This window comes from Pholcus phalangioides, unplaced genomic scaffold, assembly GCF_987345545.1.
Source record: "Pholcus phalangioides strain wild (caught in Gottingen) unplaced genomic scaffold, Ppha-v1.0 ptg000032l_1, whole genome shotgun sequence".
In the NCBI taxonomy this organism is placed as follows: Eukaryota; Metazoa; Arthropoda; class Arachnida; order Araneae; family Pholcidae; genus Pholcus; species Pholcus phalangioides.
Genome location: NW_028301622.1, coordinates 599,923 through 622,446, shown reverse-complemented (window position 1 = coordinate 622,446; position 22,524 = coordinate 599,923). Strand labels below are relative to the sequence as shown.

Genomic DNA, 22,524 nt, shown 5'->3' with positions numbered 1-22,524 from the left:
ATGAGTAGAAAGATAAGTTAACCCATTTGCCTCCTTGCTATGAATTCTCCATCTACCCCTTATCAATATGAAGAAACAGATTTTATGTACTGTGCATATGAATTAAGGGTTCCCAGCAAAATTTTCTTGATTATTGCCTTGACCAATACTCAAACACAGAAACACGTGCGCTGTGCATGTGTGTGTGTTAATGATTTTTTTCCCATACATAATGCATCTTTCCACTATATGCGTGTAAGAGCCATAAAGAACATGTAGGGTGAGGGTGAAAGAGAAATCTGCTGTAATCTCTCTCTTATCTACTATACTGTTTTCCCCCTTTTATCTAATTTTTTTCTTTAGTTTATATTTTTCCGTTTCCCTTCTTTTTTCTAAAACTTGTAAACAAGGTTACCAATTTTATCACCGACACGCCACAGAAATCACCCAAATTTGCTGCCAAAACCCTGTACCTGAACAGGTTAAAACAGCACACACCATGCACTATATCAGCTTTTACCAAGTGCTGATCCAAGCACAGAGCATGACACATAACCTTCAACATAGTATAGTAGATAAGAGAGAGATTACAGCAGATTTCTCTTTCACCCTCACCCTACATGTTACATTACATTCATTCTATTCACAGGCTGGATCTGTGAGACCCATGTAAATGTATCTCTCTTATTTATCGACAGGTGGCAGGAACAATTTTCTGCTAATTTCCAATTCAAACTCATTTGTCTACTGTGCCTATTTTTGACGCTCTTGTTATTTTCAGTTTGGAACTGTTGAAAGATTTATCTCTCTCTGGGTCTGCGAGACCCAGCCCATGCACACAGCCAAGCAACATTTTTTTCCAATGTTAATTAATATGGTTATTTTAAAATGACTAAAAATAAGATAAGGTTTATTATATACTATAATTTTTATTATAAGGTCTATTTCCCATAAATAAAAAAAAAAAATTTTATCATTTTTATCATTGAGTTTCTATCTTAGCATGATGTTATGAATGATCCCCAACTGTTAATTTTAAATTAACTATAAAATAGTATAGTAATGGTTAATTACATTCATTCTACGTTCACATTGTAGCTAAAATGATGTAGTAATAAATATATCAAAATAATGAAAAAAGAAAGTATAAATAGTTTGTGTAATAGACTATCAAACTAATAAATATATCAAAATGTGAAAAAAGAAAGTATAAATAGTTTACGTAATAAACTAACATTTACATATAATAAACTATCAGACCCTTATTTTAATAAAAATAAGGGTCTGTAAGAGACCCAACCCGTGCACTCATGGAACAGAATAGAAATGAATTACCTTTTGGATTAGATAATACAAGGTAACGGACGACGTTAGTTGACTCAAAATTGCAAAAAGGAACCACGGCTATATGCATTTTGGAACTACAGTCGAATCCCGTTATAACGAACACCAAGAGACAGGAGGAATCACTTCGTGTAAACTTATTCGGAGGATTAGAAAAGTCTTCGTTAAAACGAGATTTTCGCTATAACGGTATTCGTTAAAATGGGATTCGACTGTATATGAAGTTCCTTCATCAGTAGCAAAAGTAGTGAAAAATAGAGTAAAATACTTCTTACAGTGGGAGCTACTCGCTGTTGTAGACAAAAGAGTCAAATTCAAAATGAACCGACAACAAGAGCAAAGGAGGACAGAAAAAAGAAAAAAAGAAAAATGGCGGAGCCAATCACAAATGAGAATGTGATAGTGATACTGTTGGAGAACAATAATTATTGTAGAAACTATGATGAAAAGATATGAATGTTTATAAGGTTTATTATAATTTTTATTATAAGGTTTATTTCACATAAATTAAAAAATATTTTTTTATCATTTTTATCACAAAGCTTCTACCTTAGCATGATGTTATGAGTGATCCCCAACTGTTTCTATAATTATTGTACTCCATCAGTATCACTATCATGTTCTCGTTTGTGATTGGCTCCGCCATTTTTCTTTTTTCTGTCCTCCTTTGCTCTTGTTGCCAGTTCATTTTGAATTTGACTCTTTTGTCTACAACAGCGAGTAATTCCCGCTTTAAGGAGTATTTTACACTATTTTTCACTATTTCTGCTACTGATGAAGGAACTTCATATAGTTTCGAAACGCGCATAGCAGTGGTTCCTTTTTGAAATTTTGGGTCAACTAACGTTGGTCGTTACCTTGTATTACTCATGGAACATTTATTCACCCATGCACTGGGCACATTTTGACTTTGGGTTTTTGATAATAATACCCAATTAATAACTCTGTCCGAAACAAACCCAGCAACAAATATGATCACCATACGAGAACAGCGAGAAGAAATGGGACAGCTTTTTTTTTCGCACAAAACTAGTTGCAAAATGTTTGATTGCTCCGCTGCATTCCACTGACAACTTATGATTACTGTTCTAAAATGTTTTTTTTTTTCCAAGCTGAGATCGTCTTTCCTTCAATTCAACAATTGTGAGGAATTAGAATAACTGTTCAATGTGGATTTAGATACCTTTCCAATATATATACGTGCCACAAATCCCTTGAGAAAGTCTTTTGGCCGGGAAACTGTAAATCTGGCCAACTGAAAGAAACTGACAAAATACTAGAGAGACTCCTAATCTTCCATTTGCCTTCAGTCTAATTCTAATGCAAAACATGTACATGGATCATAGACGCTATTACAAACCGATTATGGCATTGTGATCTGAGTATGTACGACTTCTGAACTTCTGCATAGTATAACGGGCTGGTAATAGTAATTTAAAAGGGGAAAATGCACTGGAAAAAAATTGGATGAAAAACATCGATAATTATAATTTTTTTTTTTGCAAAAGTGATAAGAATATCCAAATAATAAAGTTATTCACGATTCCAATAAGTGGTGTCTACTATATTTACATGCACAATAACATTATCTCCTAACAAAGAAATATAATTTAAAACCCTAACGTATTCCAAATGTTTGTTGTTTGTTTTTTTATTCCCATTCCCCCTTTTCAGATTTTTTTCCATGATTTTTACCAAATATTATTTTCCCTGACCATTTTCCATTTCCATGACTTCCTAGGTTTTGTTTGGAATATTATTCCTTTTACAGATGCAAATGAGTTAAAAGTTAAATATAGGACATTACTGGGATTAATTTTAATAAAAATACCAGTTCTATTTAGAATCAAAATTGAGAATCCTGTTTCTTGTTATGATCGCAATTCCCACCTTAAAATATTTAATATAAGTTTATTAAAAGTAAAAAACTCTGCAATCGCATAGTCACTTCAAATATATATTTTCTTTCTCACACTAAGAATTCTATGGCTCAGTCAAGTATCAATCATTATGTACATGACATGAAATCACCACGCCATAACATAACTTGTTTTTCAAAATATTTCTGTCATCAAAAAGGCACAGACATTTACACTTTATTGAATCTACCGCTGAAATACGGATGTTTTCACATTTGGACCTAAACACCCTTTTGATACATGTAAACATTCTCACGACATATCTTTCTTTTTTAATCCTCGAACCTATCATAAGACATTGCCTGGTCGTCAGGAGTTTTATTCAACCAATTAGATTGGGTTTCCTTGCTCAGACAAAAAAAATCTAAAAGTAAAGCCTCTTGTCGTTTAGAAAAGGACAGAAGACAGACACTCTCCAAAAAAAATCATGATTTAGTTAATTCATACTTTCAGTGTGAAGGCACAGTGTCTAATAGTTTCAAACATGGTCAGATGACTTAGTGTCATACCGTACAGGTGGTGCTTGCGAAGGAAATACACAAAAAAAGAGATGTGAGAAGTGACCCCACTCTGGAATAAAGGGGAAGGTGGTGAGCGACCAATATGTTTATTATCACTACTAAACTTCGGGGCGAGTTAAAGTATGTTGGAATGAATAATGAATATCTTGTGACATCAAGAAATGTCACTTAATTCTATGTTAACTTAAGTGAAACAATATGTATGAATACCGAGTAAGCCATTAAAAATTTTAAATGCAGCACAACGTCAATGCATCCGAGTATTTAATTGTGTATGTGCGTTTTATTTTTAATTATAATATATTGTGACAGCCCACAACATTTTGAAAAAGAAAAAAAATTGCTTTGACTGCAATCTGTATACAAGAACCAGCTTATATACTAGAAACTATAGCACAAATGTGATTTCAAATGAAAAAATTCAACTATACATGAACAAAACTTCAAATGGATCCCTTACTTAGCATCCATTCTGTGTGTGTTCACATAAAATATTCCTGGCTTTCCCGTTGCAGTTCCTCCTAAATAATAGGCACCAGGACCACTTGACATAGATGATGGAGTAGCTTCGATTCTGACATTTTTATCAAAGAAGAAAAAAAAAGTGAAATGTATATATTCTCTGAAAACATAATACGGTCGATCCCACTTATAACGTTTTTAAAAAACTGCAACTAAAAACATTAAGCGGGAAATTTCTATAAATGCAATGCCACCACAAGCAAAATGCCCAACGAGGCGGCTGAGAAAAAAATACCCATAACAAATATGGCTATCATTTATGTTTCAAAAATACAGCAACCCAATTAAAAACACAATCACAAAAATTATAAACAATATATACATATGATAAAATATTATACAATGCCCATATAAGAATTATAGGACAGTTTTTCCCCTACCATAGCTTTTTTGTGCAGTTTTTAAATTTATTAACAAGCATTACGGTACATATACAGATTTTATAGGAATTATGTATTTGTTATTCCACTAAATATTTATGTACATTATATGGGATGTAGTTTGTACAGAAAAAAGAAATGGAAAAAAAGAAATCTTACATTTTGATTAATGTACAATGCATCTTTGAACCTAACATGGTGTTTAACATGCTGGAAGGTAAATTGAATTATTTTTTTTTGCTGTTGTAACACTCGAAAGCAAAAAAAGTTATCATCTACAAATTTAATAATTTTTATTTTTTCCCCTACACTTTTCTTTTTAAATTGCTCTGAAACATTTTGACTCAAATTGCGCTAAATCTAATTATGTTACTGCTTCATTTTTTGAAATTTCAAAGGTCATGAAAGCATCATATCGGCTGTTTTGTGAAGAATTAAATTCCAAGAAGTGCAGTTGGGAAATCTGATTTTTCCTATCTGAAAAGTGCACCTCCAAATACTACTTGATGCTGGCATCTGAAAATCTGTCAAGTTGTTCATGTTTTGTATCAATGTCACTCTTTTGCGGCTTGATTTTACATCAATAAATTCGGAAGTGGATGAGAAGACCCACAGTTTTATTCCTTTGTTATATGCAGACGTCGTCTAACATCACTATGAGAAGATTCGTTTTTTGGACCATAAAGAAAAAAAAATTAACCCCTTCTGAGAACTTTTTCTAGTTCTTATCTGTTATCTCCCTATTCAGTGGCATAACTTTGATCACCCTCATGTATATGAACAGTGGTAAGGGTAGTTTATGTTCTGCACGATATTGTTGAACAAAGTGAAAAAAAAAAGAAAAAAAATATTCTAATTATTATTGAGCCCAACACTTGAAAAAAAGAAAAATGTACTTTTCAGTCAATTCTTTATGCCAAAAAAAATAACCAGCTTCCAACAAAAAGCCATAAAAAAAAACCCCCACCTTTAGTTTTCACATATTTAATAATCGCTAGCAAACAAATAACCACCATTTTCATTTCTTTACCTGTGAAGAAGGTGGGAAAGTATGCTGTTTTCAAGCGAGGAAAAAGCCTAACGTGAATGTTTCGAACATTGTAAGCGGGAATAGAAAAAAATTCAAACCTTGTATCAGGGAAAGTTAACATTACTAATATAGGAAAAAATGTTAAATTCGCAAAAATTAGTTGTAAGCAGGAACTTTATAAGTAGGATCGACTGTAGTTTCCACATAACCCATTTTGATTGATATCTGTATTAACCAAAATACCCATAGTTTGCCTGGGAAAAGTGATTAATGCACAAAGTATTGATGTAATAGCATTTATCGGCATGTCCAAATGTCTTTCGCAGTTCAGAATAATGAGACGTCATTGTTATTCATTGAATGGTTACAGCTTCACCTATTCTCAAGATTGGTGTTCTTGCTGGGTAAAGCAGAACTCGGCAACAAAATCTAACTGTGAAGCTAATGAATGACTTTTCAACACTAGAACGACGGATGCTGTTTTATTTTGACTTTGATACTTTTCTACCACACCTTTTGTGGACTGGATGAAACCCTTTGGTGGGCAGCATTTTGCCAGCAGGGCAGAGGTTGTGCATGCCTGAGCTATACAATTTAAAGAATTCTGATCAAATACAAATAGAAGTGTATTGCTACCAGGCAGTCGATTCACCATTATACAGGTGTTCTGCTGTGTAGGACAGCGATTTAATTCCCCATTTGGGTATGAATGCATATTTAACTACACTACCGATTTTCCTGGACAGATCATGTAGATCTATTGGGAAAACAAAGATTGTGTGCTAGTTTTATAAAAAATTAAAAAGAATCCGGGTATGCTCGAAAATAATTTTATACCTGTACATTAAAGTTTTTAACCGAACTCGAAGAACTTGTTTTCCAGACAAAAACAACCTTTTAACAATGAACAACAATATACTTACAATAGCTTGGACTTTGGAAACGATTTTACAATGTCAGGGAGCTTAGGCCTTATCTTGTTCAGTAATATATCATAATAAGTCTCTAAAACATCAGTCTGTAAAAGAATAAATTTAAATTTTTTGAGAAGATCATCCAGAAAGTGTTGGATTACAATGCTTGATGAAGATTATATTTAAAAATGCTTCTTAAAAATTTGATTGACATATGTTTGAAAACTTATATATGAACTAAATGGAATGTAGAAATATTCATTACATACATGATATATACAGAGTGAACATTACCTGTTCTGCCAAACTAAAGGGGGGTGATAGACGAGCCCAACTGGAACATGAAACACCCTGCTAACCCTATCTTATCTCAAACCATTTTCAAGTAATGGTGGGTAATCGATTATGGAAAAAAAATATGCCAAGTCAGAAAAACCTGAAAATGTGATGTTTCTGCAAGACTGATATGCACAAACTAAGCTCACATTTGGAAAGAGCAGTAAAAATCCTATGAAGTGACACCAATTCCATCAGAATACCTGGATTTTTAATGGTAAAAGTGCTGAAAGATTGGCAAGTTGAAAATCAAATTGACAACAAAATTTTCAATTACCAATACCACAAACACTCTTCTAGCTACAATCGGTCAAATTTACAAAAAAAACTTGTTCGCAGCTTTCAAAAATAGCCTACAATAAACCATATCAGTGTTCAGGTTCAAGAAAAATTTTGCCTTTTATTGGCAATACATCACTGAATTTTTTGGGCATTCGGAATAAATTGCGAATCAAATTCAGAATTGGTAGTTATAGATTTTGGTGACAATTTGATTTTTCAGAAAAAATCCTACAAGGTGACATTACCTCTATCTACAAGATATCTGTATTTAATGGAGAGCTTCAAGTGCTGAGAGATTGGTGAAGTGAAAAATCGAAAATTGTTGCCAAAAAAACCTACTAAAATTACTTCGCAAAACGCACAGATTTTCATGATGTATTTCAAACTAAAGACTAAATTTCTCCTGAACTAGATCACTGACATAGTTTATTATAGGCGCTTTCAAAAGCTGGTGCAATGGAAAAGGTTTTGGTAAATTTGACCGATTGTAGCTAAAAGTGTGTTTTGCAAGAATAGATGATGGTAGAGATTTTGGCAACATTTGATTTTGCACTTTGCTAATCTTCAGCGTTTGTAGCTTGCCATTAAATTTAGATATTTCAGTAAAATTGTTGCCACTTTATAGGATGTTTTCTGATTTTTTTCAAATATGTGCTTAGTTAGCATGTAGGACTTTTTTTCCAAAGAAATTTCACAAAATCAAGGAGGAGGGTTTTCCCGGACACTTTTTTTTCATAATAATCAATTATCCACCATAACTCAAAAATGGTTAGGGATAGGACAGGGTTAGTAGGGCATTTCATGTTCCACTTGGGCTTGTCTATTACCCTCCTTTCTTTGGCAGAACATGTCACATTCATCCTATATAGTGGACTTTCATTTTAAGTACCCATTTGTACTTGATTTTTCTGTCAGCTTCAACACATTTCTTATATCAGTAATGCATTTCTTTTCCCCCTTTGGTACATTATTCACAGCTGTCATTTCTAATCGCAAACGTTTTTTGTAGACATCTAAATTGTCTATAACAGTACTTCAAACTTTTTTTTACCTATATGGCTCCCTTTGAACCCTATTTTCTTCTTGTGCCCTCGCCCATTTTCTCATTCAGGACACCCCCCTCCCCTGCCTACTGACTCTCATTCAGGAGCAAAAACAGATTTATGCAGGGTTGCGTCCTCCTCTCCTCCTATTCTAGTCTAACTTTATTGACAATTATTGACTAGTGAATTTATTTCCTGAAAAAGAGCCACTCTAGGCTATATAGCCTTTCTTTCTTTCAAACTGAGCACAACTCCATTCCTATCACTATTGGCAATTTATTATCGAGTGAGTGTGTGTACCTAACAGTCTGAGTGTGTATCTAGAGCAGTGTCTGATTTGAGTGCTGCCATCTATATCTCAAACTGTGAATAAAGTGCAATAATTGAATATTTGTATCGTTGTAGGCCTGTTGCTCTCTATGGCAAGAATTTTTAACAGGAAGATTGACTCAAAGTTGCGAACCATAGAAAACCAACTTCAGTCTACCACCACTGTGGCGCCAGAGGGGTTTGAATCCAGGTCCTCAACAAGCGGGTATGTCACTATGACTACTCGACCCTCAGAGAGGCTAGGCCAGTGATGGGAAAACTTTTTTAGCAGCAAGCCAAAAAAAAACCAAAAGAAAAAACTTTGGCAGGCCAGACATATTCTGACATTGATTCATAATTGGAATTTTTATATTGAGAAATGAAGTAGCGGAATGTGTTGCATTCTTCAGAGGCTATCACAGTTCTATAAAATGTGACATAATTTATCCTTTACAACTGTGAAAATAAATAAGTATATTTTAATCATTTTATGTATAATAGGGACACTAGTAAAACTAGGACAAAAATCAGTGAAGTAAAGTCTGGTTTTTTTTTCTATGCATTAGGAACCTGCACATCACACACTTTAAGAACCTCTTCAGAGGTTTATATAAACCATTTCTGTATCAACAGGATTTTTTTATTTTAATTTGTGCAGCGGAAAAACATACTGGTTATATGAATAATAAATTAAAAATATTCAATTAAAAGAGGAAAAAATCATTAAAGAAAAGGGTGAAAACCATTTACCTCATTGGTGAAGAAATTATCTTTACTCATCAGTTTTTCGCCAAAATCTTTAGTTGACATATCGAATCCTAGGTTTTTTATAATCTATAGAGAAAGCAATAGTCTGAAAAGTATACTAGAATTTTTATCCAAATTAAATTCACAGTAGAAGTTCTATTTTCATCATAATATTGCCTAAATACAATAAGACAAATAATTATGAATATATGGCATGTTATTGGCTCAATGTTATCAGGCAAGCAGAACTTTTTGCATGGTGGGAGTTTTGATTCTCCTAAAATTCAAATACCTCAAATCAATACTCAACATGTTGAGGTACATCCCCACACATGCTATGTGTTGTCCTTGAATGATGTGCTGAACTCCCTTACAATGTAAATGTGATGACAGGCTATGACAGTTTAAAAGACCAGCAAGGAAATTTTTAAACAAGAGGTTCCATTTCTGGTCAGTAGTTCAAAGAGTCTCCCACCATGCTTCTGGGATCTTTTCTGGTGGAAGTTTATAGCAATTCTCTTTGCACATTGCACAAACTTCAGAAAGGGCCAGGTTCCCCTCTGAATATAACTGCCATGATCAAGGTTCAAATCATGGAAGCAGAGCTCCCACTCAAAAAATTAGAAAATGTAAGACGTAATCATAGCCTTATGATAAAAAAACAAATTTATTTTTAAAAAAATTTTTAATTAATTATTTTTTTTCATAGCACTATTTCAGTATCCTGTAAGATTGACTCGATCTAAAGCAAAATGACAGAAATGAATTGGTTACAAAAACCCTTTTTGGCCAAAACGGTGTACAAGCCACCACAGATAGTTCTTTTTTCTGTCTCTCCTCACAATATACTACATTCTTTTTCTTTATTAGTCTTCCAAAGTCCAGTCTGTCAACTCTTTTCCTCGATGCCAAGCAAATTATGAAGACATGTAAGTTTTTTAAGAATGGCGCTCCTTTGGGACCACTTCCAAAAGCACAGTGCAAAACGTGTAAAAATTACAAGGTTCAATATAAATAAGTCAAGGTGACAATTTTGCTAACAAGATTTAGTGGGAAAGTGGGACAAAATCTAGAAAGCAGGACAAAAGTATGACAAAATCTAGAAAGCAGGACAAAAGTATGACAAAATCTAGAAAGCAGGACAAAAGTATGACAAAATCTAGAAAGCAGGACAAAAGTATGACAAAATCTAGAAAGCAGGACAAAAGTATGACAAAATCTAGAAAGCAGGACAAAAGTAAAACAAAATCTCGAAACTATCACAAAAGTAGGACAAAATCTCGAAACTATCACAAAAGTAGGACAAAATCTCGAAACTATCACAAAAATAGGACAAAATCTCTAAACTATCACAAAAGTAGGACAAAATCTCGAAACTATCACAAAAGTAGGACAAAATCTCGAAACTATCACAAAAGTAGGGAATTTTACCAAAAAGTAGAAAAACTAGAACAAGTGGGAGCATTGAAGAATCAATATCTTTCCTCATATTTATTTATCTATGCCAAGCCCAGCGATCTCTGTAAGCAGGATTTTTTCACGAACATGTTTTCTGTTCCCCCTTCAACCTGTCAGATCGAATGCCATTGGACGGAGCCAGCTTTTGCTCAAAGTTTAATAACAAAAGAGAGAGATGTGTTTTCTACCTTCCCATTGGGATGAAATGCAACAGAATGGCTTTTTTTTTAACTGTGTATCACCTTGTATCAACAATGGAGAGTAAATAATTTCAAATAATTTCTCTTTTGATGAATCAACCTGAGAATAGGAAGGGGAGTGAATTCACTACAACTGGTAAACAGTGTGCATACTTCCCAATTACTACATAATTTCAGTAGTTTCTACAGATTTCTACCATAAAATACAACACTATAGAAAATTGTGAAAAGCTCTGGAAGTCTGTTTTTTTTTAGAAACTTCTTTTGTTCAAGGATTTCTTTGAATTCCATCTTCCTACCGAGTAAAAAATGACATCAAGCAAAGACAACATCTCCAAAAAATAAATATCAAGCCAAGAATAAATATCAAATTTATACAAATCAACCAATTGATATAAAAAGGTGTGGTTTGCAAGAAGATAACTTATTGTGGCTTAGAGATTTTTTTATGAATAAAAGTAATTTCAAATTTCACTCACGGATGGTGCTGTAAAATGAAAAACTACATCTATATATATAAATTGATTTTCTGTGTGTCTGTCTATGTGTATGCTCTCTATAAAAATCTACAATTTCTCATTATATTTGTATCAAACAAGTCCCAACTTAGATGATAGGCTACTTTGGAAGTTTTTTAGAGTTGGGCAAATGCCCGATAGGGTCAAAAACTGTCCAGCCTTTTGGAATTCCATGGCATCCGAAATGTTTACTTTGGTTACATTAGTTCCCAAACAATGGTCTGTCACTTTTTTAATGCTCCCAATATATGAAGAAAACCTGGGCAATGCCAGGTGTTACTGATAGTTTGATATAGAATGTCAGATTAATAATTTTTTTCTACAGTTGAAGAAAATTGATTTGCATTTTAAAAAAAAAGTCATGAGAAAAAAATCTTTTTGGGAAGGACTGCCTCCCCCCCCCCACCTCCAAATTCTTTTAAATTCCCCCCCCCCACCCTACGGCGATGAGCATTGCCACTACAGAGATGCTTGGTTCCAAGGCTGGCATGTATAAGCATGAGTAATCAAGAGCAGCTAGATATGACATACAACCTCTGACAATAAAGTTCGGTGAATGAAGTCAGAACGGCCGATCTGGCAACACTGGTGAAGCAAAACACTGCACATGCGTAGCAGCAGGTGTTGACCACTGTTGTTCAGTTGAGCGTCGTTTGTGTTCCATGAAAGACTTGTTTTACAAAGTGCTTGTTTAGTGCATTGTTTAGAATTTAGGGATGTGAAAGGCGTGTTGTCGTCTTGTGCCACATCACTTGAATGACGATCAGAAGCAGGCACGTTTACAGGCTTCACAGGATTTTGTTGAAACGGTGGATGCAACACCAAATTTCTTGAACTGTATTGTCACTGAGGATGAGTCCTGGTGTCTGAGGTACGACCCTGAAACGAAACGGCAAAGCATGGAATGGCGTTCTCTTGCATCACTTCGTCGGAAAAAGGTCACAGCAGAAAAATCATGCATCAAAACGATGCTAATCACCTTTTTTGATAGTCAAAGCATTATCCACAAGGAATTTCTACCTGAGGGAACGACGATGAATGCTGCAAGGTACATTGAAATTTCGACCCGTTTCATGAAACGTCTACGCAAGGTGCGACCTCAGTATGCACAACAAGGTTCATGGTTTCTTGTTCACGACAATGCTCGCCCTCACACAGCCAATATCGTCAAACAGTTCCTGGCAAAAAAGGGGGGGTGGTGCAAATTGAACATTCCCCCATACTCGCCAGATTTCAATCCTCCAGACTTCTTCTTATTCCCACGACTCAAACTCGCTTTGAAAGGAAAGAGATTTGACGATATTCCTGACATTCAACAAAACGTGACGAGGCTTTTGAACTCCATCCCAAAAGAAGACTTCTTACAAAGTTTCCAGGACATGTATAGGAGATCTCAGCGGTGCATAGTAATGGGAGGTGACTATTTCGAAGGACAGTAAGGTAACTTTTGTTAACATTTCATCTACGTTAATGTTACAGGACTATTCACCGAACTTTATCGTCAGATGTTGTATATTACTCTCTAGGAAACTTAATTCGACTTTTATTAACTTAAAGCAAACTTGTCTAATTTTTTTACTTTAACAGCTTCTAGGATGATGTCCATTTTAGCATTTGAAACATTATTTTTGTAACTGAAAGTTTCTTCCAAGACAAACGGTTAAGGAATTACCTATTGGTAATACCATGAATATGAAATACTGAGAATAGCAGACATTACATTACCTTCCTCATCTTCACTCCAATCCTTTCAACTTCTGCAAGCCCTATTCGATGAACTTCTTCGGGAGTGATATCAAACCCCAGATGAAACTTCAGACACATTTCGTAAAAACGTTTTCCATTTGGTAAGCTTGATACTCCGATTTCACTTCTGAGGTGACTGTAATATTCCTAGTAAATACAGACAAACTTTGATGAGTCAAAAACTTTCCTACAGCTGAAATGTTTGAAATCTCCTGTGCAATATATTTTCTACAAACCCAGGATCTATGAAACTACAATTTTTGATAACTTTCAGCAATATCAGAAGCACTTTAAGACACAGAAATTTGTATGTTAATTCGTGATGTGCTGCATACAATGAAGTGTCTTTGCTAACAACAAAATACTTCATCAAATGCTCAGGAAAAAGGCAAGAGAACTGTGAAGAATGTAAAAATTAGGAAGAGCCATTCTCAATAATTCCCTCTTCCAAAAAAAAAATTGCCAAAATTTTGAAAAAGTTTGCTTCTAAAAGGAATTTCATATTTGAACGAAATAAAAAACAATATTATTCATTTAGAGTGAAAAGAGATGACACTCTCTGCTGTTCATACAAAGTACGAAAGACTGAATACTGAATACCAAGCAAAGACGAAGATGAATTTTGAAAAGAAAATTCACATGCTTCTGCAAGGAATCAAACCACCATCTTCTCACTGCACACAGGCGCATACTCTACTATTAAACTAAAGAAAAAAGACTGATATTTTCTTCCGTTAGAGCACAATATCTTAGAGATTGCCCCCCCCCCCTTTTGACAATCTCTTCTATATCTTCTGCACACGGCCTCTCTCACTGTGTTCAATACAAAAGCTAATGGTTAAATTTATTCACTTATTTTCCATATTTGGTGCACCCCTGCACCCAGCAAATACCTGAACCAAAAGAACCAGATGTACTCTAGTTCCCACACTTATGTGATTTCAAACCTTCCAGAAGGATGGATGTACTTGGAAATCCATAGTTCCAATGTGTCCAACATATAAAACATCAAGCCATCCTGTAGTGGAAGAGAACTACACTAATGCTCAAAAGTTAAGCAACAAAATAAAAAATGCTTATAAAAACAAATGTTTTAATTCTTTTTTGTTGGAATTTATACAGAAGCCAAGGACACACTGGTGAAATTACCAAGAAAATCCAAAATTGAATACCTGGCATAAAAAAGAACAATCATATTGCCACAAAAAGTTCAATGGAGAAGGTAGGCTAATATGGGATATGACCCCCTGTGCTGGATACACAGGCTCGACAGCGCCGATCCATACTAATAATATTATTATCAGTGGCATTTTGCAGTATCAGGGTCCATTCAAGCGAAAGACTTGTTTACAGCTCAGAGAGGCTTTGTGAAAGGTCATGGAGAGCAGCTGAATGTTTCCATGGATATGTTATATATTCTGTATCAGGTTCAAGTAAAAAAAATGGATGGCTGTTCCATATGAGTCAGAATTTCAGACTGAATACAATGCTCGACAACACAAACTGTGTTAACTTTTGCATTATTGTCCATAAACATGGCATCAGTTCCCATGACAGAAAGAAATAATGAGAGCATATGGTGCAAGAATGTCATGAGAGCGAGGACTCCCATCAGAGTTAGCAACCAAAGAATGACCTAAAGAGAGTCTAGGTGAGTGAGACCCCAAAAGAGTAACCTATTGAGTGATAAAGTATTAGAGTAACCTAGAGAGCAAGAAAACACATTAGTGAGCAACCGAAAGTATAACCGCATAACCTGGAGAGAGTGTAAGCATGAGAATGACCTAGTGAGCAAGAGACGAAAAGAGTGTCTTATAGAGCGTGAAAGCATATGAGTTACGAAAGAGTGACTTAGAGTCAAGGGCATATTTATGGTGGAAGCAGGCTATAGACCAGGGTGGCCAATTTGAAGAATGAGTGGTGAAGAAAATTAGACTAGAATGGATAAAGGGCGGAAAATTTTGTATAGCCAGGCAGCAAAAACACAAATTCGCCTCTGCTTCTGGTAAGATCTGCCCTGCACAGGAGGACGGTTGAATGCTACTCTTGCCATCTCCCAGTGACAGTAAAAAATACATATAAGAATCTTTTTACAATGGCTGTAAATATTTCACATAAGAAAAATTTAATTTCCATATTTTTCCATTTACCGAAATCTTTTGATAAATACTTTTCACAAAAGAAATTTAATGATCAAAGTGAAACATTTAGAAAAATGCATATATAATACCTCTTCCAGAAATTTTCTAAGTTTCTGAAAAGCTGGAAAAAAATCTTCCTTGATAATTTTCTTGACATCATTAGCAATTTCTTCCCTGGAGAGAATAATAATAATTAGAAACTTAAAAGAGATAAGTGCACAAGGGGAAAAAACATTTCTGCAGGACGCTGCAACTGGGAGTACAGAAATTGATATTGAAGGATCGGACAAGCACCCACTCCCCATCTCAGAGAGATATTGAAGTGTTCCTGAAGGATCAGTGTAAATCTATTTAATTTCTCCCAACGTGCCCGGTTGCATAAATACAGTGTTTACCCTCTTTTGTGCACTAGGGGAATTAGCATGCACAATTGGTTGCTATTGGTAACGAAGATAGCAAAACGTAATGAGGGGCGGAGCTTTTGGCGAAGCTGAGTTCTGCCAAATAAGTCGCTAGGTGCTTTTCAGTTAATGCTATATTGGAGCTGCTTGAAAGCATACATATATGGAACAATGCATATTGATTGCATAATTTTTTTAATACAGTCTATGCTCGTTATAATGACACCATGTTATAGCAAAAATTTCATTACATCGACCGGTAGAAGTCCCAAATGCTTTGAAATGATATAAAACATCCTATATGGTTACAGCTTGATACAACAACCACCCAATATAATGTTCATTTTCGATGGGGGGTTGTTATAGCAAGCGTCGACTGTAATACAGTAATAAATTTTTATACATTAAAAAAAAATTTGAAATGCTTGATGCAAATTAAATACCATTCTCTATTATAAAACTGCATTTTTTTTTTCATTGAGAGATTGGAAGAGAAATATTTAAAAAAAAATAAGTTTATGAAAAATAATTTTCAATGAAATATATAATTTCAAAAATAATTTTCTAAATATATAAAAAATTCTAATTTTCCAGTAAAAAAAATCTAGATTTTTTTCCACAAAAAAACATGATAGAAAACTTCTTTCATTTCCTGAAATTTCATTGCTGGTGCATCTGTTCTGCAGATTGTATGATGAACAATTTTTTTTCAAAGTCGTGAAATTTGAATCTCCAAGTTTTATTCGCAGGAAATTAAGGTTTCTATAAAAATTTAAAGTTATACAAATGTCAGCCTCTGACCATGTAAATATGCTGAAAAAAAAATTTGGGGAAATTTGTTTCTCAAAGAAAAAATACTCTCAAAGATTGTCTGATAAATCCTCAAAAAAGTATCCCTTCTGTTGGTTTCACATGCATAAATTGAATTAAGCTAAGTACTTTTTTTAAGTACTTTTAATACAAATACAAACACAAATACAATGCCACAACAGGCAAATTGCCCAACGAGGTGGCTGACTTAAGAACATCATGGATCCCCGAGCCATTTTTTGGAGGCCCGCGGGAATGTGCGTGTACGTGTAGTGAAACCTGACGTGAAGTTTTTTGTTTCTCTGTAATGCTTGTTATGTGTAGTGCTGCCATCTGCCACCAGTTTTTCTAACTATGAGTGAAGTGTTATGATTGAATGATTTATCGTTGTAGGACTGTTGCTCTCTGTGACGAGACTTTTTAACGGGGAGATCGGCTCGCATTTGCACCTTGAAGTTGGGAACCACAGAAAACCAACTTCAGCCGACCACCACTGTGGGGTTCGAACCCGGATCCTCGCATCGCGAGTCCATAACTATAACCACTCAACCACCACAGCGGCATGCTGAGGAAACCACTGCTGGGGAAAAAATTATTAAGAAAAAAATCAAAGTGCATCAAAAAAAAGATTAAAGGGAGAAAAAAAAAACCAATGATTTGGAGCAAGACTCGACCAGCAACCTTCGTTGTGAGTTTACTCCACCTACAGCAGATAGCAGAATTTTTCTGTAATCAATTTAAATATATCCATTGCTGAACTAAAAAAACACACCATTCAAATTTCATTCTACCGTTGCCAAATGTCATTTTTGCCAAAGTATCCCTTCTGTTGGTTTCACATGCATAAATTGAATGTTACCTAAGTACTTTTAAGTACTTTTCTGCCGGGGAAAAAATTATGAAGGAAAAATAAGTGATGTATTTCAATATACTTTTCAATATTTGAATGTGACATATTTTAATATACGTTTTAATTTTATACTTTTCAATAAGTGACGTATTGGTTCATCACTCATTACCATGAATCTCACGAAGTACTAAATTCCTCTATTATATCTAGTATATGTAGGAATGTAAACTTTGTTAAAATGCTGCCTGTCCTAACAATACCAAGTAGCACAATCTGTAAACTTTCTTTATATGCACATTCCTCGCAAATTAGGGGTACCAGGTTCGAAAACTAAGAAAGGAGGATGTCTGCACGCGCACCCTTGGTGACATCACTTTTCTCCCATTTTTCACAACACAGATGACGCCACTATACTGACAAAAAACCACCATCACATTAATTCTTTCCAACTAAAACAGAACCTCTTTTTTTAAAAGAAAAAAAAAACAAATTATGATCTGTTACCCTCTAATAAAAGTAAATAAAGCATTGTTTACAGAGCCTGGTCAGATTTATTATTTTGCCTGGAGCAAGGAAGGAGATTTTCTTTCTCTACCTTCAGAAGGTTTTTTTGGGAGGGAAGAGCGTTGTTTTTTTACCGGAGGCGATCCCCCCCCCCACACGAATCCGCATTTATTGTTGTTTGCATCCTATTTTCCGTATTTCTGAATGGGAGAAGTAGCATTAGCTGTTAATGAGCAAACAATGACATTTTTAATATTGATGTTGCGGTTTTGTTCTTTCAGAGCTATGTTTTGGACTTTTCATTCCTGGAGTAAGCTGGTCCATAATTAGAATGCAGCATTTGCCCTGCTTGGAAGCACCTTGGGCTCTTGTATTCTGGGAATTTCTATGTCAACAGATCAAAAGGTTTAAAACTGCTTGGAAGGAAAAAAAACTAGATGTATATTTCAGAGTGAAAAAAATTTTCTGCAGGGAAAAAAGAGAAAACAAATTCTGGAAACTGAAAAGGACAAAAAGGAAATTCTTATAAAACTTTGGAGAATGCTTGAAATGGCATCAAAAAAGGAGCACATCTGGTTAATTAACCCTATTGTAAACATTCCTCTGGGAAATATTTAATGAATCAGTGAATGTTTTGTGATCCTCACCTATTTATGATATCAGAGTTATGCTTGTTTTGTTTTCGAGAGGTGCTGCCACGTCTTCCATACTGGAAATAAAAGTAGCGGGCGCTATGTACGTATTATGTTGGAGGTCTGCCTGCTATCTGTGGAGCTTTTCTCAAATGGAGGATTGTTTCTTATTCTGGCCTCGAAGTTGAAAAACACAATCTAACTTCAACACACTTACATACATACAATGTTACCATTTCAGTTATTTTTAGGTGCCTAGATGCGACGAAATACACTCAAGAGCAATTGAATCAGAAATACCTGTCTAGTAACAGATAGCATATCCATTTGCCTTGTGATGGCAGAAATTTTTCTAGGCAAGGACTATGGCCCGTCTATCTGCTGTTGCCTGCAAGCTAGCCGACATTGACCTCACTCATCCACATGCTCATGTATACAGCAGTTGGCCATGGTAGGGATCCTTTTACCAGAATTGATGTACTCATGATATACTCTTGAAACTGTGGCACATGAAAATCCCAGCACCTGCACAACTTTTGAGATGGAGCAACCGAGCCATGGCTTTAATAATTTATCCACAATCAGATCTGGCGTCTTGTTCATAATGTCTTAAACTATGACTGCTCCCATGAGCAGCACTCATTTGCCACTGCCGGAGCGCTGCTTATGTCATGTCCGTGTCGGTCAAGGGCAGTCAATAATGTCTTGGTTTCATATACTGCCAGCTGTTTCTAATTAAATTGCTCTTGAGCCGTATTAATAAGTTATTCAAACGAATTCCAGACAAGTGGCTGATTAGATTTTTTTGTAGCTGTCATTTAAGGAATGACTGCTCTGGCTAATGGGTCATTGAGAGTTTAGGCATCAACTTGACATTTCTCCAATACTCGTACTTGTGGTTCGTTCTCATCAGGAGATAGATGGAACTGACTGCACCAAACAGAACCAGTATAAAATATTATTGGAAGCCTTCACATCACAAAAAAAACTAGGAAGAGTGTTTCGAATGCATAGTAAGTGACCAATCTCAGAAAATCAAGTCTGTTAGAGACGAGTCTATCTAAAAGTGGAGTTTTTCCTAGATTCAGTTTACCAAGACCAGTAGTAAAAGTTTCAATTCTGTTCTGTTCGTTACAGTCAGTTTCATCTAAAAATCTCATGATGACATTAACCAATGGTGTTAGAGGAATGTCCAATTTTGATACTCATATAGTTCCTTAGCTGAAAAAAAATCGGATTCATCGAAATTCATGGAAACTCACTATTTGTCATGATATATATAAATACAGTCAAGTTAGATAAAACAAATTATTATAAAGTTATTACGAGTTATTAACAACTCCATGTTATAGTGAACATTTCATCGTAACTACTGGTAGGATAAGTCCCAAATGTTTTCATACAACAAGTATCTTACATGTTTTCTTTTCAATATAAAGACCATTTGATCTAACAAAATAATTCATTGATTTAATTGATTGAAATTTTTCCATTTTGAATGGAACGATGGGAGTCATTATAATGAGCATCAACTGTATAAGGCTGAATATCTGACTAAAAATTACACAAGTATCAGAAGAACTGCAATTAGTTTGTAATACAACCCCAGAATAATCTTACTTCACTGATGCAACAATGCTATCGGGCATCATTAAAATAGGTTTATAAAACGGTGAATCTTCAACATCAGTCTCCAGCTGGTCAAACTGATTCAAAACATTTTTCTGTAAAAGTAGAATAAAACCAAGATCAACTTTCAGCTAACATAAAATTATGAACAATGAACAGACAAAAAAACGAACTACAGAATATGCTCATGTATAAACTGAGTTTTTTGTTCAAAAACTCATGCCTATATAGAGGAAGTTTGTTTATATGCGAGTCAGTTTTGGAGGGGAAAAAATTCAATACGAGTTTTACCAATTGCCAGTGATTAATACAGCGATTCACAGAAGGATCATCAATAAATATAGAACCTCGTTATAACAAACTAATAGGGCCTGAATATTGTCCGCTATAATGAAAATCCAGTTTGTAACAAATAATTCTTATAGGAGTGTAATGCTACAGGTTGCACATCAATGAAAGTACAGTAGTTAGCTGTAAAGTGTTAATTATACAGGGTGATTACTTAATTCACTTTCACTGGCGAATAGCTTGCTTGGAAATGATTAAACAAGTTGATACTTTTTAAATACTTTTTAGATACTTAAACAAGTTTTTAAAAACTCATCAGATAAAAATTTCACAATCTTTACAGTTATTTTTAGCTAGTCGTTATAAACGAAGTCCCTTATAGTGAGGTTCTACTGTGCAATTTTTCCTTCACTGAAGAAATAATGAGACTGAAAAACAAATATGAACATTTTTGCAGTTAAAAGGATTAAGAATCAAATGCAAACAAAAACTTGCCATAGAGACTTTGTGATTCGTCATTTTCAACTTTATTCCCTCCTTCAACAAAGAAATTAACTCTTCAATCTGGAAAAAAAAAAAAAAAAAAACAATATTTCCCAAAACCAGTCAAAAAAAAATTATCATAATGTGAAATTAAAACTCATTTTCTGCTAACCTGAACAGGAATATGTCTAAGTCTCGATATCAATTTCTCATAATCCTCCTGCGTTTCGTACACCATGGCATTGATGAGTCTAGCTGTGTCAATATGAACTCCTTCCATACGGTTGATGGGGAAAAGATACCTTGGTAAACAAAGATTGGGGGAAATATCACAAATACAGAACCTATAATCTTCATTTTGTGATACACAACACACTGATTACCAGGGACAGCTCGAGACAAAATTTTGACCAGTGCAAAAGGCATCTTTACATTCAAATATAATAGATCTTTGATTTAACGCATTAATACAAGCAAAGGATTATACATCAAACTGTAAATTCTTTTCATAACACAAAATATCAAGAAGATTATTACCCAACATCATCAATATTATCACTGTAATTTTGAAATAAAATATTTGTGTAGCAATACCCCGACTTACACAAATTCTTTACACTGGATTAAGCTCCCCTAGAGCTGCCAGTTCCAAACCTTTTAAGCCTTAGGTACCTGGAAATTCATGTCATGTGTGTTCTGCGCTCCCTACATACCTGCTTCCAACTGAGAAGATAGGCAGCAGCAACTGGACACAGACATGTGCATTAACTACTACTACTCAACCCCTTCCACGGCATGGTGGAAATCACAAACACTCTTTAAAATATCATATCTTTTTTTTTAATGAAGTGGGCACTATTCCTATTTTCAGCAGTTGCAAAGGGTGTAGGGCAGTCATGGGTGGAGATATGGAGAGGCGGGGTAAAATCATCATTTTGTGCCCCCCCCCCCCAGAATTTCTAGTCCATCTCTGTTTACGAGAACAGTGGTTCTCAAACTTTTGTTACCCGTGGCTCCACAGAATAATTTAGTGGATATTTTAACTTATAAAAGAAATTACTCACCCCTGAGCTTTTAGTCCTTCTACAAAGGAAGTGAGATCAAAAATGAAGAGCTTAAGGTTTAACTTGGCTTCAGGACTCAAATCATCAGAAGACTGTGAAAGTTTCTGAGCTTCTTCGAGAAACAACTGAGCAGTTTTCTGTAAAATGTAAAATTAAATAATTTAAGAGCATTTACAAATCTTAGCAATAATAATAATAATGTTTTGTGAACCGATGACCAGAAATTTACATAAATCCATGTCAGACTGAGAGGCATACTCAAGTCATTTTGGTTACATCACAGTTGTTCTAAGCACAAAATAGTGGAGTACTATAGTGTAGAGAACTATAGCTATATATGTCTTTTTACATTTAATTACCTCACCAGGTAGGGGAGAAGGTTGACGATTAAGGCTCTACTGTGTTGTCCCACTGCAATAAATGATTGGACTATGTCTGAATATACCATACAGTATCTACGAGGAATGAAAATAG

At 34.7% G+C, this 22,524-nt stretch overlaps 1 protein-coding gene across 6 annotated transcripts in view; it reads right to left on the bottom strand.

Annotated features, from left to right (window-relative positions):
* LOC149066112 (uncharacterized) overlaps positions 1-22,524 on the bottom strand; it is a 61,257-nt gene that overhangs the window by 29,300 nt on the left and 9,433 nt on the right. For all 6 annotated transcript variants that reach the window (XM_089253260.1, XM_089253258.1, XM_089253261.1 and 3 more), the window contains 9 exons: positions 22,051-22,187; positions 21,159-21,288; positions 20,999-21,067; positions 20,207-20,310; positions 15,479-15,563; positions 13,228-13,395; positions 9,330-9,413; positions 6,619-6,713; positions 4,224-4,337 (listed from right to left, as the gene is read on the bottom strand). In XM_089253260.1, the coding sequence (XP_089109386.1) occupies positions 4,224-4,337; positions 6,619-6,713; positions 9,330-9,413; positions 13,228-13,395; positions 15,479-15,563; positions 20,207-20,310; positions 20,999-21,067; positions 21,159-21,288; positions 22,051-22,187 (986 nt within the window). The remainder of the gene's footprint in view (positions 1-4,223; positions 4,338-6,618; positions 6,714-9,329; positions 9,414-13,227; positions 13,396-15,478; positions 15,564-20,206; positions 20,311-20,998; positions 21,068-21,158; positions 21,289-22,050; positions 22,188-22,524) is intronic.